Below are 16874 nucleotides of genomic sequence, written 5' to 3'. Positions count from 1 at the left end.
TTGATGCTAATACTTTTCATTTTTCTTAAGTAACATTTTGAATGCAGGACTTTTACTTGTAAGAGTATTTTTACACAGTGGTATTACTACAGACCAAAAGCTGTATTTTTAATTATTAGAATTGTTACAAATGTCAAAGGCATTTAAAAGGGGACTTTCTTCAGCCAATATTTTCATCTGACGCAAAATCTTTAACACTAAAATGTGGCAAGATCATGAATGTAAATTAATGTATCTATATCTGAATTACACAATAAAGTAAACATGACACCAGAAACCCCAAAATAAGAGTTTAATTATAGTTCATTTACAAAATACATTTAAAAACATTTTCCCCAGAGCTGAGCACTGAATTTCAAGGCCGAAAAAATAAATGAAAATTTTCAGAAAACTTTAAACTGAGGCTTTTTTATTATCCTTACTTATAAAACTCAATAGTCTGCTGCAAATATCACCATCACGTTTAACAACAACAATGGTCAAATGTTATTAAAAAAGAAAACATTGGTATAAAAACACCAAAACCTGATTTAAAGGAATAGTTTTCCAAGAGTTAGATGAGAAGATTGATACCACTCTCCTTCATATTCACCGTACAGGTATGAGAGTTGTGTCGTTCTTCTCATTTAACGCCATCCTCCGCCGCCAGCCAGCAAATAAGCTAACTATTCCTTTAACAGGGAGATTTTGAGTGTGTGTGTGGTTGTGTTAGTCCTCCCAGGCGAAGTCGTACGGCTTGAAGTCGTCTCTCAGCTGTTTGCAGCTCTCCTCCTCCTCCTCTCTGCTCTGTTTACACTCCCTCCAGTCAGCTCGAGTCGGGATGTTCAGCACAGCCTCGCTAGCCAGAACCTCCCTACAACACACACATTTATAAAACACAAACATGCTGATAAGACTGATAATATTGGAGCATTGCTCATAAGGTAGCAGATTAAATAAACATTTTGGTAAATAGGCACCATTAAAAGTATGCTGAATTATCTACTAGCAGCTCCTGTTTGCATGGATGTACAGACAACGATCACTGGATTACTGTGATACTGAAGAAAACTTTAAAACGTGATAATTCTCAGAAATTGGTGGACAAATCTGCCTTTAAGGTACATTTTGAACAGATAAAAAATGTGCGAATAACTATTTTAATCGTTTGACAGCCCTATTAGCAATATAATATGATTCATATTTGGCTCAAAAGACAATAATAACTGCCTGTAAATGTTACCAGTGGCCCCAGATTTTTGATAGTGGGAGCAAAAGTAATTTTACATTTAAGGTTGTATTTTTGTTTGACTGTCACAGTTTTATTTAAACCTCTAAATCATCAGTTACTGAGGATGTAGAGGTTCATGTTCACAATTGAATGCTGACTGTTTTACCTTCCAAACTGCAGAGGGAAATGTTTCTGGATGCGATAGTAGAGTTTGTCCCCGGAGTCCAACTCCACGTAGAAGTACGGAGTCCCTGGAGAAGCAATCTGAACACACACACACACATTAATACTATTAAAAGCTTTTATATTTACTACATCGTGTTCAGATGAATATGAAAACTAAAAAGAACCTCCTGTAGTATGTGTGATCCAGGTGTGTGTGTGTACCTGTTTGAGGTCGCTGTGTTGAGGGATCTCCATCAGCTCCATCTGTTGCTCCTGAGCCTGGACCATGAACGCCTCCTTGATGTCCTCCGTGGCGCAGCGGTCCAGCGGCACCGGGACGACCTGAACAATTACAGCACGCGGTACAGCCCGACCCTCCAATGAGTCATCATTTGTATAAAATATTTTGTGGTTGACTGTGTAACTTGTGTGTGTTTGTACCTGCAGTTGCAGGTGTTGGCTCTTGTAGTTCCTCTCAAACAGCACACAGCGCTCTCCTCGGCTCTTGTAGAAGCTCTTCAGGGCCGTCTTGTACTTCTCCATCTCCTCCACCACCTCTGAGCTCAGATCCACCACCGACTGGTAGTGACCGATGGGGAGGATCAGCATGTGTTGGGGAGTCAGGCTGCCTTTAGCCATAGCCAGGTAACACTACGGGACAAATCCACTCTGGTTAGTGTGTGTTCTGTTACCTTCCCAGTGCTCTATTTGTCTGGATGTTATTTATAATGATCTATGGTATAATAAACTCACATGTGTTCCTATGCTGATGACCAGGTGTTTCTCCACCTGAGGACTGGCCAGACAGAACCAGCAGGGACCAGTGGGCTGAGCTACACACAATAAAAACACGAAATATTAAAACACAAGTCACAACCGCTCTTCTCATTTTTCTCTCGTCTTTTCAGCACCCGTGGCGTATAAGAGAGGCACATTATGCCACGTTGAGGATTGAATTAATAGTAATGTTACTGTAAGTATGTACTGTTAACCTAAGACTTTAATACTACAATGTCTACTATTATGAAAACAGATGTTGGTGATGTTTTTCCGGACTGGTTGGACTCACGGTGCCGGCGGGGCTGTTTGTTTTGTCCGTCTCCTCGGTCCTGCTGCTGGTCTCGTCCTCGCCCGTCTCCGTCAGAATTTCTCTTCCTACCACGCCCACGAAAACCCCCGCCCTGCTTCGTGCTCAGGTCAAAGAAGAACTGACTGGCCGGCTCCTGCACAGACGACAGGTAGGAGTTTTTCAAAAATAAAAATACACATCACATTGCCACATTTAGCACCTTTAAATGAGTAGGTGGCAGCCATGATAAGAGCTGGTTAGGGAAGGAGCTTCAGTGCTTCCTTTCCTTATCTCCTTCAGCCTACCAAAGGTAAGTTTAATTGTATCGCACCTTTCAGAGGCAATTCAAAATGATTTCTGCCTCTTTCCCCTTCTCACTCCCCCCTTTCAAAATAAAAGCCCCATAGAATAACTGTAACTTAACCAGATCTTCAGGATGAAGCTTCTTATTCAATATAAAAGCCCCCAACTCTCACTGTATGTCAACAGGAAACTAGGGATGGACCTAGTTTTTCAAAATAAAAGGCCCAGAAGGTAACCATCTTAACAGGGAATTTAGAAATGTAGAAAAACAGTTATTGTGCAGTAACAAGTTGCCCTAGATTTAATATAATAAACATTTAGCTAATATTAACACAACCACACACTCCGTACCTCCTCCTCTGTGGTGCTGAAGCTCGGCTTCTGTTTGTCTTTCGTGGGGCATCTGTAGGGGTTTTCTGTAACGTCCTGCGGCTGCTTAACCAACTCTGATGAATCCATGGTCTTCATGGGGATTATGTTGAAGGCGTACAAATACTGCAGCGGTCACACAGACAGACAAACAGTTCAGGATGTGATGCTGTTACTGTATGACACAGGTTGTCAAAGTCTGACTCCATGGGGTGTTATTATAGCCATGTCCTGGTATTTTTTAGCCTGTATTTGTTTACATTATGGTGAATTGGCACCATTCAAAGTATGCTGAATTATCTATTAGCAGCTCCTGTTTGCAGTGTACTCATGGATGTACACACAACTATCACTGGATTACTGTGATACTGAAGAAAACTTAAAAACGTGATGATTCTCAGGCAAGTTCTGCAGTTATAAAATATTTTGTACTATGATTTCTAAACAGGTTTTATGGACATTTATTCACAATGGACATCAGAAATAATGATATCCTCGAGAAGTGTAAGTCACACTGAATCTAAAATTGTGTGTATCATGTGTGTGTTCAGATTTGACCGAGATAAAGACAGACAGGTGACACACACACACACCTTCTTCTTGGCCGGGTTGTTGACGGCTGCCAGGGCGAGGAAGCGGCTGACATGCTGAGCATTTTCCTGGAGGATAAGATGATTCCTGAAACACACGTGCAGTATTGTTAACAAATACCACAATGGCGAAAGGTAAAAGTACTCATTCAGCAGAAAAACGTTGTTTGCTGAACCACATTGAGGTGAACAGAGAGTCAGTCTACCTGTATGGGAGTCTTTCATAGTGAGCGCCCTCTAGTGCAGCAAAGTGGTATCGTGGTTTCAGTTTGTCGGCGAGGTTGGCGACGGAGCCGCTCCCACAGAACTTTGTGTTCACTTCCTGCAACACATTGATACACATGAAAACAGGAAACTGCAGCTAACAAAACAATCTCACTACAAGGCCCATTTAGTAGCTGTTCTGGAGCTTTCAACTATATCATGCAGTCTTCCTCAGCAGATAAAGTTTGCGAAGCTGGCAAGGAAATGTTGACGTTCAAATTTCTATATTGAGGCCTTGTTACCGGGTTGTTTCCGTAGTGCCACACTCCGCGGGGCCACTGTGACGTCAGCAGGATGTCGACTCCTCTGAACTTGGAGCTGCTGGTCAGCGGCGCCACGAGGGCCGACAGGTCTTTGGATGTGAAGCAGTGAGCCGGGGCCGGTTCCTGCATCGCCTCCCGACCGCTGACGTAGGCGATCTGTAGTCCCGACACGCCCGTGAACACGCCGCGCCGACCTGAACCACACACAGAGAACAACATGTCTAATGATGGGAACTGAAAGCTCTGGGTTCGTCCCAGTTCCCTGAGAATCAGAGTAGAGTACTTACCCAGATACGTGATGTTGTCAGCCAGCTCGCTGCCGTCAGCGCCGGGGAAACTCTTCACCGTCTCCTGACTCGCTGCTCCCAGGATGTAAGTGTGGATGGGAGCTGAGGAGGCACAAAAGTAAATTGATTAGTTGTCAACTATTAAATGAATCGCCAACTGTTTTGATAATCAACTAATCGGTTTGAGTGATTTTTTTAAGATAAGCAAAATCGAAATTCTCTGATTCCAGCTTCTTAAATGTGAATATTTTCTGATTTCTTTACTCCTCTATGACAGTAAACTGAATATCTTTGAGTTGTGGATATTTGAGGACGTCATCTTGGGCTTTGGGAAACACTGATCGACATTTTTCACCATTTTCTGACATTTCATAGACAAACATCTCATCGATTAATCGAGAAAATAATCGACAACGAAAATAATCATTAGTTGAAGCTAAATTAGACCATAAAATTGGTTGATTAAACATCTGAAAATAGCGAAAAATGCCTGTTCCAACGTCCTAAAGCCAGAGGTGACATCTTCAAATGACTTGTTTTCACCAACTAACAGTCTAAAATCCAAATAAATCAGTTTATAATGATATAAAATGTGTGTTTACATAATTAATCTTTAATCAAAATTGCTGCCGATCTGATTTAGTAAATGTAGTTACATTCCATAAGTGGAAACAGGTGGGAAAGTTGCTTATCCAGATGTTGGTACCTTTCTTGGCTCCAGTTTTGTACTGCTGCCACTCTGCTTCGGCCTCCGGCGTCGTCCCAAAAAACTCTCCAACACACAGCAGCAGCTGCCAGAAAATAACACCAAACATCAGAATAAGATCAATTATGTTTCTGCAACTTTAAAAACTTAAATCATCTCACGCTGACTCACGTCAAACTGTCCGGCCTTCTTCTGGATGGTCTGGACTCGGTTGAACAGAGCGGTCAGTCTGCCTTCAACATCTCCACATGCCAAGCTGCAAACAGACACTTTTTAATACTTTGTTTTTATATCAACAACACATCACGGGACATGAAAAGTAAGAAATAAACTTATAGTCACTCTACTCGTCTAAAAATAAACACAATATTCCTTTAAAGAAGCATTTCAGACTCCAAATAACTCATTTTAGTTTCAAATTGTCAGAAATCCACCTCAAAACTCATCCCTCTGTTCTCTCAAAACACTTGTGCGTTTTCTTTACAGCCTAAATAAAACTTTAATGGTGTCTTGTTCATGTACAGGTGGATATTAAAGACAACATTTCAATTCGGGAGACATAACATGACCCATACGTGCCCTTTACATCAGTAATATTGCAGAACAGGACTGTTAAAAATGAATAAAGTGCAGAAGAGACTGTTAAAAATGAGTATAATGCAGGGTAACTCCAGTAGCTTAGTCTATGAAAGTGCACAGTGTGCATTATTATCTGTCCTGCAGACCGTCCTCCTTTAAATTGGTATAATCTTTTACAATTCAGGTCTTTTGGTGGAGTATATGTATGCCGAATTCTTCAGTCCCCACTATAGATATCGTCTATGCTTCTACATCACGTCTTATGGTGTTTATAAATGTGCTGAGAGTAATGCAATCTTAAATTATCTAATATTTGAATGAGGTTTGGCGAGTTTTGTATCAGATTTATTCAGCAAAATAGAACAACTTGACCCACTAAACCTTTAGAAATAAGAAACCTTTTACTGTCCAGCATATCCAAAAGCATTACATATCTATGATATAATTGTGTATTATAAACAGACACTTTGTAACATCCTGGTAAAGATACAATAAAAACACAAAACATCACTTATTAAACATTTAAGGAGATAAAACCACATTAAAATAATTAATAAGTATTTATAAAGTCAAACTTACACTCTCACTGGTTGTTCGGCCATGTTTCTGGCTAAATATTAGTAATATAATATGATATTTTAGCAGTAAAATCAGTTAAAAATGAGTTGATTTGGATTTTTGCAGCTTCCACGTTTGGTGCGTCGCTAACTGTGGTCCGACGGAAATAACAGCGGAACCATTTCCGTCTCAATAAATCACGCTTAATTTACCTACAAAATGTAACTGCAGGATATATTTTTTAAAATAGTAAAATGTATTTAGTGTTAATGTTTATTTTTTTATATCTACTTTACATTATTTCAGTCAATCTAAAAAAAAATTAAATAAATCATGTTGCTACCCGGACAGATTTTAGAGCGGAGACGTGGTTGCCAGGTTTGATTCTTAACACGTAAATTGAATATAATGACACTTTCAAATAGCAACATAAGGTCCACTTACTATATTTTTGAAGAGCTTTCAACCACATCTAAGTATTCATCAGTGATCTTCATTTAAGATTATTTTCAATTTAATAAAACACATTTATATTATTTTTTCCATTAACTTGTTACTGTATGTTATGAGATATGATATATATATATATATATATATATATATATACAGGATATAATCCCAATCAGAAATACTTTAATGTATATACATTTTCATACATTTCTGATGCTTTTGTCCAATTATTTAAATATAAATAACATGGCTAACGCACATAAAATCCTTGATCACTCATACATTTTATTTTCAGAATTTTATTTTGTCTATTCATGTATTGAAAACAGGAAAAAAAAACACATATTTAAGGTGTAATATGCCCTCAAGTTATTCTATTCTATATTAAATTACATAAACAAAGTTAATTTAGTTTGTATTTTTTAACATACGTACTACTACTATTACTACTACTACTAACATCTGAGTCAATAGACTGGACCTGGACTTATTTCTACTGTCAGCTGCTATGTACAATACTGACTTAACTCAACTGTAACTCAACTGTGCAATACTGTCAATAATAACATAATTATACTGTGCATCTCAAGAAATACTCTTATTTAATTCTTGTGTGGGGTATGTTATGTTTGTTAAAGTAAATCCTGTATTGAATATATTGCATAATAATGCTGATGTTTGTATAACAAAAAAAAACAATAAAGACATTGTTAAAAGAAAAATATAATAATAATTGTTATACGTTTTTCACAGACAAACAGAATAACCTACAACCCTCCAGTTTTACGGATACTCCTCGTATCTGGCAACCCCCGCCTGGCCCTCGTTACAGCTGATCCTCTTCATCCTGGTACTTTCTTCATCTTCATCCTGGTACTTTTCTTCATCCTGGTAACTCACAAGTCCCCGGACCAAAAACAGGAAGTAAGTAGCCAAATCAAAAGCAAAAATCCACTTTCTGTTTGCTAGTCTGGAGCCGGAGGAGCTCAGAGAAAGCTCAAAGAGAGAAAAGACAGAAACACCACAGAGACGCCATAAGCTGCAGCTTGTCTACTAACATGGCGTCAGGGAGACTGTCTGTCTGTCTGCTGGAAACATAATATAACAGTGTTGTTGTCAAACTAGCATGCATTTGTTTGGTTTTTGGAGTTTGCATCACGTAAAGTTCATGCATTCATCTCTGTGCTAAATGCTAAGTTTGCAGCAGTGTCCCAAATAGCAATGCATGGGACCTCACACCAGACTCCATTGAAAAAAGGACAAATTCTACATCCACTTGCTGATTGCTAAACAATAAATACACTATTTTTTTTTAACTTTAAGTAAAACCTTTTAAGAGTGATCCTGCCTGCAATTCGGCGTACATACTTTCCAAGAAGCACAACACATTTTTTGGAGTTTGGTGTGAATATAAGCAAGAGAATGAACAAACAATAAATACATTTTTATTGTTTTTTGGTATTCCTGTCATGACATTACAGAGTGACATTATTTTTGCTTTAAATTAGTGTATTTGTTAAGGGACTTTGGTATGAATTGCTTTAAATTGGTATATTTGTGAAGGGCAAATAGAGATGCATGGGACCTCACGCCAGACTCCATATAAAAATAGACAAATTCTACATCCACTTGCTGATTGCTAAACAATAAACACACTATTTATTTTAATTTGAAGTAAAAACCTTTTAAGAGTGATCCTGCCTGCATTTCGGCGTGCCTACTGTCCAAGAAGCACAACACATTTTTTGCACAATATCTACTGGCATTGCTGCGTTATCTACAGTATTTTGTGTCCCTAATAGAGATGCATGGGACCTCACGCCAAACTCCATTAAAAAAAAGACAAATTCTACATTCACTTGCTGATTGCTAAACAATAAATACACTATCTATTTAAACTTTAAGTATAATCTTTTAAGAGTGATCCTGCCTGCAATTCGGCATACATACTGTTCAGAAAGCACAACACATTTTTGCTCAATATCTACTGGCAGTGCTGACAGTATGTTTGTTTATACTGGAGAACAGTGGAGGGCGGCAGCGAGCAGCTTATAAATATATAGTTTTACTTGAAATAACTTCATTATTTACGGATCACTTCTCATCCGAGTTTATAGATCCCAACTCATGATGAATAAAATGTCACAAGTACTCATGTGGGAGTTGAATGCTTGTGCAGATATGCAATTTTGCTTTAAATTAGTATATTCGTGAAGGGACTTTGGTGTGAATTTAAGCAAGAGAATGAACAAACAATAAATAAAGATTTTTTTTATTGTTTTGGGTATTCCTGTCATGACATTATAGAGTGACATTTTCCCCTTGCTTCAAGTTTAAACACCTTTTTGAATCAGTATATATAATCAGTCATTATTCACTAAAATACTGCAACGTACGTGTACACTCAGATAATCTAATCTCTCAGCACTGTGCATGTGCATATCCAAACATTTTATAGTATTATCTTTTACAAAACAATCAAAATAATGTTGATAAATATTTATTCCTAAAGTTAAATTAAATTAAAGCACATATCACTAACATACATGCCTTAAAATTGAATAAATGTCCCGTTTTTAAGAATTGAATGAAACAGCAGTTGGTGTATTTTATCCATCAGCAGGTGCACGATGAGCTCAGCAGTGGAGGACGAGGACGCTGCTGCGTTAGACAACGTCAAGTCTGTCACGCTCACTCAGGACAGTGATGGAAGCATCATACTGCACTGTCCTCCCAACGGTGGGTGAACACACATATATTTATTTCCTTTTTGGTCTTTCTCTTTTCTTTTCTTTTATTTATGTATTTATTTATTTTCCCTTCCTTTTATTTTATTTATTTATTTATTTACTCTTCCTTTTTTTCCTTTTATTTAATGACTTAATTTAATTTTTCTTCCTTTTATTTAAAAAAATAATTTATTTTCTTTTCCTTTTATTTATTTAATTAATTAATTTATTTTCTCCTTTGGATTTTATTGATTTATTTGCTCTTCCTTTTCTTTCCTTTATTTAATTTATTTATTTTCTCTTCATTTTATTTTCTCCTTTTATTTAATTTATTTATTTTCTCTTATTATTTCTTCAATTCATTTATTTGCTTCTCTTTTTATTTTATTTATTTATTTTGCCTTCCTTTTCTTCCTTTTTCTTTATTTATATGGTTATTTTGTCTTCCTTTTATTTTATTTATATATTTATTTTCTCTTCCTTTTCTTCCATTTATTGATTTTCTTTCCCCCACACATAAACATATTGCTTCTTGGATTTATGATTATATTACGGCATGTTCTCTGGCTTATTCATTGATTGTTTGATGAAAAGATTCTGTATCTTGGGGAACAGAGTATGTGTGTAAATAACATTTGTTAATTGTGTGTGTTTGTAGACGAGGACTCGGAGCCCCTTCAGAAGAAACTGCGTCTCTCTTCAGAAGAACAGGAAGATTCGGACACGCCTCAGTTCTCCGTGGTTACCTTACCGAGTGAGAGGCACACGTTGTATCACTGACATGACGTTTAACCTCGACATCAATTAAAACTTCCAAATCCATAAATCTTGTAGGACTGAAGCTGCCTAACGGTTTCTTCATAATTATAAAGAACTCCTATAAACTAATGAGGCTTTAGTTGATGTTCTACCTTGTAGCTTTAACAGCGTTTTCTCTCTCTTCCTCCTCAGTGTCTGAGAGCGACGAAGGCTTTGAGGTGACGATGACGGCCACAGCAGACGGCGATCTCTCTGAGGAAGGAGTCGCTCAGATTCAGGTGCAGATAAAGCTCCTACTTTTTTCTGCTTCCACCTCTTTCTTCTTCTTTTTCTGCATTTTTTTAAAGAGATAATTTCATTGACTATTTACCTTTTTCATGCAGTGGTTTTGTCCAACTGCCTCTCATATGTGACGCAATGACACACACCAGACCTCGTTCAAAAATGTGCATAAATTAAGATGGAAACAGCGATTTGTTTTTGCATTTTTGAAAACAAATCAAAAATAGTTTTTGCATAAATTGCTTATATAACAATTTGATGATCAAAATTGTTGTTGATTAATTTCCTGTTGACTTACAGTCCTGATATTTCACAAAGCTTTGGTGGTTTGTGTAGATTCTGCAGGAGGATGAGGACTCTCTCTCGCCCGATCAGAAGACCGAGGTGTCACCTGTCAGTCAGGCCTGGTTCACTACGAAAGAAGACAAAGACACGCTGGCTAACAAAGGTACACCACAGGTCATCCTTATCATAAGAACACTACTTTAGGGGCAACGAAATTCAGACTATAATCTCAGAGGACATTTAAATTTTATCTTTCTTGTAAATTTGCCACTTTAATCTAAGAAAATCGTTTTTTTTTAAAGTTTTTTCACGCAAATTTTTACATTTTTTTCTCACAAATTTATGACTTTATAATCAGAGGATATTCTATTTTTTTCTTGTAAATATGTGATTTTATTTCTCGTAGATTTGCCACTTTAGTCTCACAAAATATGAATGTTTTTTCTCATAAATTGGCCACTTCAATCTTAGAATATACAATTTCTTCCACTGTAGGTCACAAGTGGAAACAGGGTATGTGGTCTAAAGAGGAGATCGACATCCTGATGAGCAACATCGATGGATATGTAAAGGTACGTTACTTCCTCTCTTTATTTCTGTCCTGCACATGTCATACAGATTTTATATGACTTCCTCTGTGTGTGTGTTTCAGGGCCGAGGCATCGAGGATCCAGCAGAGATCATTTTTGAGATGTCCAAAGAGGAGAGGAAGGATTTCTACCGCTCCGTGGCGTTGGGGTTAAACAGGCCGCTGTTCGCCGTCTACAGACGAGTTCTACGAATGTACGACAACCGCAACCACGTCGGGAAGTGAGTTTACAAGGGAAAGATGGCGGAAACACAACAAAACTTTGTTTTCTCACCTTGAATATTAATTTGTTTTATTTATCCCCCGAAGGTATACGCCTGAGGAGATAGAGAAGCTAAAAGTGTGAGTAAAACCTTTCTGTCTGCTACTGCATTACTTTAAATATACACTAGTATAATGTTTATATACATATTGTTTATATCTGGTGTGTGTGTTCAGGTTGAGGGGGAAACACGGGAACGACTGGGCGACTATCGGAGCAGCTCTGGGTCGCAGCGCCTCCTCCGTCAAAGACCGCTGCCGACTGATGAAGGACACCTGCAACACAGGTACGGACGAGTGTGTACTCAAGTACACACTGGAGGTACTATACTGGAGTATTCTCTTCTCATGCTACATTCTGCTTCTACTCCACTACATCTCAGAGGGAAATATTGTACTTTTTACTCCACTACATTTATCTGACAGCTTTAATTACTTTAAAAATTTAGTTTTTTGCACACAAAACATATGAGGAGTTTATAAAATTCAATTTGTGATTTTATTTCTCATAAATTTGTCACTTTAATCTCAGAGAATATTAAAGTGTTTTTCTCATAAATAATTCAAGTTTTTTTTCTCGTAAATTTGCCACTTTTATCTTAGGGAATATTACATTTTTTTCTCATGAATTTGTGATTTTATTTCACATACATTTTCCACATTAATCTCAGAGAATATTCAAGTTTTTTCTCATAAATTAAATTTTTTTTTTCTCGTAGATTTTCCACTTTAATCTCAAAGAATATTCAACTTTTTTTCTCGTAAATTAGCCACTTTAATCTATCCAGCAGGCCCGGCAATACGGCCTGGGCCTCCAGCATCGTGGTGTCGGTTCCCAGCGGTGACCAGCGGAGCAGCGAGGCAAAGCTCTGCTCCTGGTCAGAGGAACTTTAGTTTTCATATAAAATGTTTGTTGTCTTTTTTTTAAACAGGTAAATGGAGCGAGGAGGAGGAGCGACGTCTCGCCGAGGTCGTGTACGAGATGGCGGGCGTGTCGCCGGGGTTGGCGGTCACAGGAGGCGTTTCCTGGGCGACGGTCGCCGATCAGGTTCGCACGCGCTCAGAGAAACAGTGTCGGTCGAAATGGTTGAACTACCTGAACTGGAAACACAGCGGCGGAACGGAGTGGATGAAGGAGGACGACCTCAACCTCATACGCAGGTACGCAGTCGTGTGTGTGTGTGTTGGAATAAATCCACATTATTAACTACACAAATTAAAGAGTTAAACGGCGTGTTTCAGGATATCGGAGCTGGAGGTGGAGGACGAGAATGAAATCAAGTGGGAGGATCTAGCGGGCGGCTGGAGCAGCGTACGGTCGCCTCAGTGGTTGCGATCCAAGTGGTGGAGCATCAAGAGACAAGTAGCCAATCACAAGGAGATCCCCTTCAACGGTACGCACACCTGTAAAAGGTGTAGTTACATTTGAAGCTAATCATTTGTTTGTTCAAACCTGTGTGTATGCGTTGTGTCCTCAGTCCTCCTGAAGGGTCTCCAGGAGCTCATGGCGTCCTCATCCGCAGCATCCGGACCAGGCAGTCCCTCCTCTTCCTCTTCCTCGCTCCAGATCCGACTCACCCGATTGGATGAGAGCGGCGGCGGCAGCCCGGCCCCTAGCTCTGTGGCTGCGCTGCAGATTCCCGTACAGATCCCGCTGCAGATCACACACCTGGGTGAGTCGTGTTTTACTATGTAGATTTGATAATAAAGCGTCATTCTATGCTGATGATTCAGACTTTTATAACAACGTAGACTCCAGCGGTATCTGACTGACCTTTTTGTCCTGTATGTTCCTGATTCCTGACTCTTAATGTTTCTGTGGAAGCTTCAGATTCTTCAGCAGCAGCCAGCGACAGTGAAACCATCACTCTGAACACCGGAGCCCTGCAGACCTTCGAGATCCTGCCTGTAAGCACAACACATATTTACACAATTACACCGTACAAATATACTGTTACACCTGCTGTTAGCCGGAGCTTTGCAGTATACATGGTTTCTAGATACCTCTATGTGGTAATAACATAAGATAAAACAGGTGCGACTATCAAATAAATCCAAAACATAGGTAATCACGGTTTTGTCCAATTAACCATTTTATCTTCAGTTAAAGTTTGATTATTGAAAAAGCTTCAACATCCAGCTCTGTGCAGTTTATTCCATAGAAATTTAGCAATAATGATCTTTGTGCCAGACCACGCAGATAACCCACCACAGCTCGGTAGCCATGTTCTCATATACTTCACCTTGATAGCCCAGTATTTAAATTTAGGAAGAGAGAATCCCTCTTTTTCGTTTATTTCCGTCAACAATGTCAGAAAGGTGATAATTTTAATATTAGAAAAATATTAGAAACCTTTCAGTATAACGTAGGGGTGTAACGATGCGTTTTGACAACGATATGATGTCCATGGTTCCGATTCAAGGACAAGGGTTATTGCTCACATCTGCAAGAGCGTATTAGAGATTTGTTAGATTTTTTGGGCCAACAGGAAGTCAGTCATCTTGGATTTCGTGCGTTAATTTAAAATTTCCGAACACATGTTTGAGGACTTTAGGATGCAAGTGAGTTGATGGATTTACTAGACCAATGTGGCACTATACTTGCTTCGGACAAGTGAGCAATCCTTATTGTTGAGCCGTGCCTGAGGAACCTGCTCAACAGAATCAGGTTTTACTCAAATCAAACCATGTCACTAATCTTTCTGATTTAATGTGGTCAACACCGTAGAGTGTGAATAATTCACATCAAAACCAATAAATAACACGGACAATAAGTTTGTCTTTACAGCCTCTTTTCCCACGAGTGAAAACGGGACACACCCAAACTCCGGCACTCACGTCGATTAGATCACTCACCCAGTAACGTTGTTGTTTTTCGTTCTTAACTTCATCACCAGTAGCTGCAGTTTTGACTTCATGAATGTAATGGGGGCCAAATGACATATTGATATGCTTTTAGTCATGATTATAGGTGACGACAGTAAAATATCTGAAATTACAGGCACAAGAAGCTAATGATCTGCACCCTGCGTTAAAAGCTATGAACACCCACACAGGTGTTTTCAGTTTATCTGGCTGATTAGATCTCTGCTCACTGTAATTTATTGACTTCTTCCCGAGTCTCCTGTCAGCTTTCATTGCACCCGTTTGGGCGTTCTTATCATTCTTGTTGGTAGTTGGAGATTCCACCTTCAGCCTGAGCAGAGGTCTAATCAGCCAGATAAACTGAAAACACTTCAGAGGACAAACAGGTTCAGCTTATACAGAGTTTGAACAAAATGTTCAGATGTACAACAAAAAAACAACAAATGAGTTATTAGAGTTAACATCTTCCAGTCCCTTAGAGTTGGTACTAAATGTGATTACTACATTATGAAAATGCCAAGAAAAAAAAATTAAATTTACGAGCAAAATCTCACAAATTTACGAGAAAAATTTGGATATTGTCTGAGATTAAAGTTTTAAATTTACGAGAATAAACTTGAATATTCCCATCACTGCTCTGTTTTCTCTCCAGTCCTTCCACCTGCAGCCCACCGGCACCCCGGGGACCTACTACCTCCAGACAACGTCCAGTCAGGGCCTGCCACTCAGTCTCTCCACGAGTCAGGGCCTTCCGCTCAGCTTAGCCAATAACAGCACGGTTACCCTGACGACGGGCTCCTCGCCCTCATCACATGAACACATCATCCTCCACAGCCTGTCGGTCAGTTTTACGCTTTAACGTTCGTGATAATAAAGTGTTTGTTTGAAACGCAGGCCTCATTCTCGTGTTTTTCCCTCCTCAGACCGACGGCCTCTGCTCCGGCGACGGTGTCATCATCCAGACGGTCACCGCTGACCCCGCCTCCTCAGACTCTCTCAGCCAATCACAGCTGGTGGTGGAGACAGAGGGGCGGAGCCAGGACGACCGCCTCGACGCCACGAGTCTCCTGGAGGGATCCGAGAACGTCGTCACGGAAACTCAGGAGCCAATAAGCGACGGATTCACTGACAAGGTTGATCCAACATTATTAATATTGAGGATTTATTTACATGTTCCAACATAATATAGCTACACAATACATATGTAAAAGGATTTTCAAATTAAAAGCATCATAATGAACTACAGATTTACCTCAAATGATTATTAGACATAATCAAATTTACCAATTTAATCTCAGACAATATTTGTGTGTGCGTGTGTGTCAGGAGCTGAGCTCACCGTCTGTTGAGGGTCCAGTGGTGCATTCTGGGATAACATCTGGCAGCGCCGTGCTGATTGTGTCTCCTCCCAACATCAGCAGCACACTGACAGGTAACACACGCACCTATTAACCTCTGACCTTTAGGACTAAATATCGCTTGACATTTTTCACATCGTTCTCGGTCTCTGTCCTCAGATCCGATCCTGGAGAACCAGGACGGCTCCGACTGAGCTGGACCTCCATCGTGGACTACACTGATTAAAGGACGGACTACAGGAGGAGGCTGCTTCCTGTCTGTTTCCTGGTGAAGCTGCTGCAGGATGACAACAAAGCCAGTGTCTGTCTGCTGTTTTAAACCAGGATATGAACATTTAAAACAGACCTACGTGGTTGTAAATTAAACTGATCTTTTAATTGTGAAGTGTGAATGAGTTTAAAGCTTCATACTGAACCCCTGGATGAGATGTGAACGGAGACGTCCTGCAGCGCCAAAGAGACTCTAAAGACTGAAGGATGCGACTCTGAACTGACCGTCGCCCCTTTAAAATAAACACACATATATAATAAAATAAATATGTTAAGAATTGAATGATTTTGTCATGTAATTATGAAAATAAACTATTTCAATTGGTTTTCACTTTCATTTAAATGATGATAAGGTTGTGTGGTGCTACAGAAGCTCATTTCTTTTCTCTGAACTTTGAGATGTAAAAATAAAATGTATAAAGGAAAGAATACAGAAATAAGTTTGGGTAAATAAAAAGGGTGAAATGCAAAGAGAAAACTGTGCAAAAATAAATACAAACATGAAAAATAAATAAGAAATAAATGCATGAATAAATACAAATATTTTAAAAATGTATAAAAACGAATACATAAATAAAAGAAAATTAAACAAGAGTAAATAAATAAGGGAATTAACACAAAGATAAATAAATAAGCAAATTAAAACATTTATTTTATGTTTAT

At 38.9% G+C, this 16874-nt stretch overlaps 2 protein-coding genes across 3 annotated transcripts; one reads left to right on the top strand and one right to left on the bottom strand.

Annotated features, from left to right (window-relative positions):
- Window positions 1–270: 270 nt before the first annotated feature.
- Window positions 271–6545, bottom strand: cwf19l1 (CWF19 like cell cycle control factor 1). Its single transcript, XM_037761080.1, has 14 exons — window positions 6385–6545; window positions 5398–5482; window positions 5227–5311; window positions 4521–4622; window positions 4213–4427; window positions 3913–4028; window positions 3710–3794; window positions 3099–3242; window positions 2445–2598; window positions 2129–2208; window positions 1817–2026; window positions 1598–1717; window positions 1377–1474; window positions 271–853 (listed from the first exon to the last, which is right to left on the bottom strand). Exons 1-14 carry the CDS (start codon window positions 6405–6407, stop codon window positions 709–711), a joined length of 1662 nt encoding a protein of 553 aa, XP_037617008.1. The 5' UTR covers window positions 6408–6545; the 3' UTR covers window positions 271–708.
- Window positions 6546–7493: 948 nt separating this feature from the next.
- dmtf1 (cyclin D binding myb-like transcription factor 1) lies at window positions 7494–16538 on the top strand. Of its 2 annotated transcripts, none has more exons than XM_037761078.1 (17): window positions 7494–7737; window positions 9434–9552; window positions 10201–10296; window positions 10494–10579; window positions 10920–11031; window positions 11364–11440; window positions 11521–11678; window positions 11767–11799; window positions 11896–12005; window positions 12651–12879; window positions 12961–13112; window positions 13197–13391; window positions 13550–13626; window positions 15236–15424; window positions 15507–15716; window positions 15910–16015; window positions 16101–16538. In XM_037761078.1, exons 2-17 carry the CDS (start codon window positions 9444–9446, stop codon window positions 16133–16135), a joined length of 1974 nt encoding a protein of 657 aa, XP_037617006.1. In that variant the 5' UTR covers window positions 7494–7737; window positions 9434–9443; the 3' UTR covers window positions 16136–16538. The 2 variants fall into 2 exon arrangements, with proteins under 2 accessions (XP_037617006.1, XP_037617005.1); XM_037761077.1 differs by having other exon boundaries at window positions 7499–7737; window positions 13544–13626.
- Window positions 16539–16874: the final 336 nt, after the last annotated feature.

Source organism: Sebastes umbrosus, chromosome 23, assembly GCF_015220745.1.
Source record: "Sebastes umbrosus isolate fSebUmb1 chromosome 23, fSebUmb1.pri, whole genome shotgun sequence".
Classification (NCBI taxonomy): domain Eukaryota; kingdom Metazoa; phylum Chordata; class Actinopteri; order Perciformes; family Sebastidae; genus Sebastes; species Sebastes umbrosus.
Note: the sequence above shows the minus strand (reverse complement) of the source record. Positions and strands in the feature narration are given on the sequence as shown.

What these genes read in the sequence shown, in the direction of transcription:
- dmtf1 (XM_037761077.1), top strand. Translation starts at nt 9,444, where the DNA reads ATGAGCTCAGCAGTGGAGGACGAGGACGCTGCTGCGTTAGACAACGTC. An exon ending in ACTGCACTGTCCTCCCAACG is followed by an intron (nt 9,553 to 10,200) that starts GTGGGTGAACAC and finishes GTGTGTTTGTAG; the next exon opens with ACGAGGACTCGGAGCCCCTT. An exon ending in GCGACGGATTCACTGACAAG is followed by an intron (nt 15,717 to 15,909) that starts GTTGATCCAACA and finishes CGTGTGTGTCAG; the next exon opens with GAGCTGAGCTCACCGTCTGT.
- cwf19l1 (XM_037761080.1), bottom strand. Translation starts at nt 6,407, where the DNA reads ATGGCCGAACAACCAGTGAGAGT. An exon ending in TCAGCACCACAGAGGAGGAG is followed by an intron (nt 2,599 to 3,098) that starts GTACGGAGTGTG and finishes TCGTCTGTGCAG; the next exon opens with GAGCCGGCCAGTCAGTTCTT. An exon ending in CAAACAGCCCCGCCGGCACC is followed by an intron (nt 2,209 to 2,444) that starts GTGAGTCCAACC and finishes TATTGTGTGTAG; the next exon opens with CTCAGCCCACTGGTCCCTGC.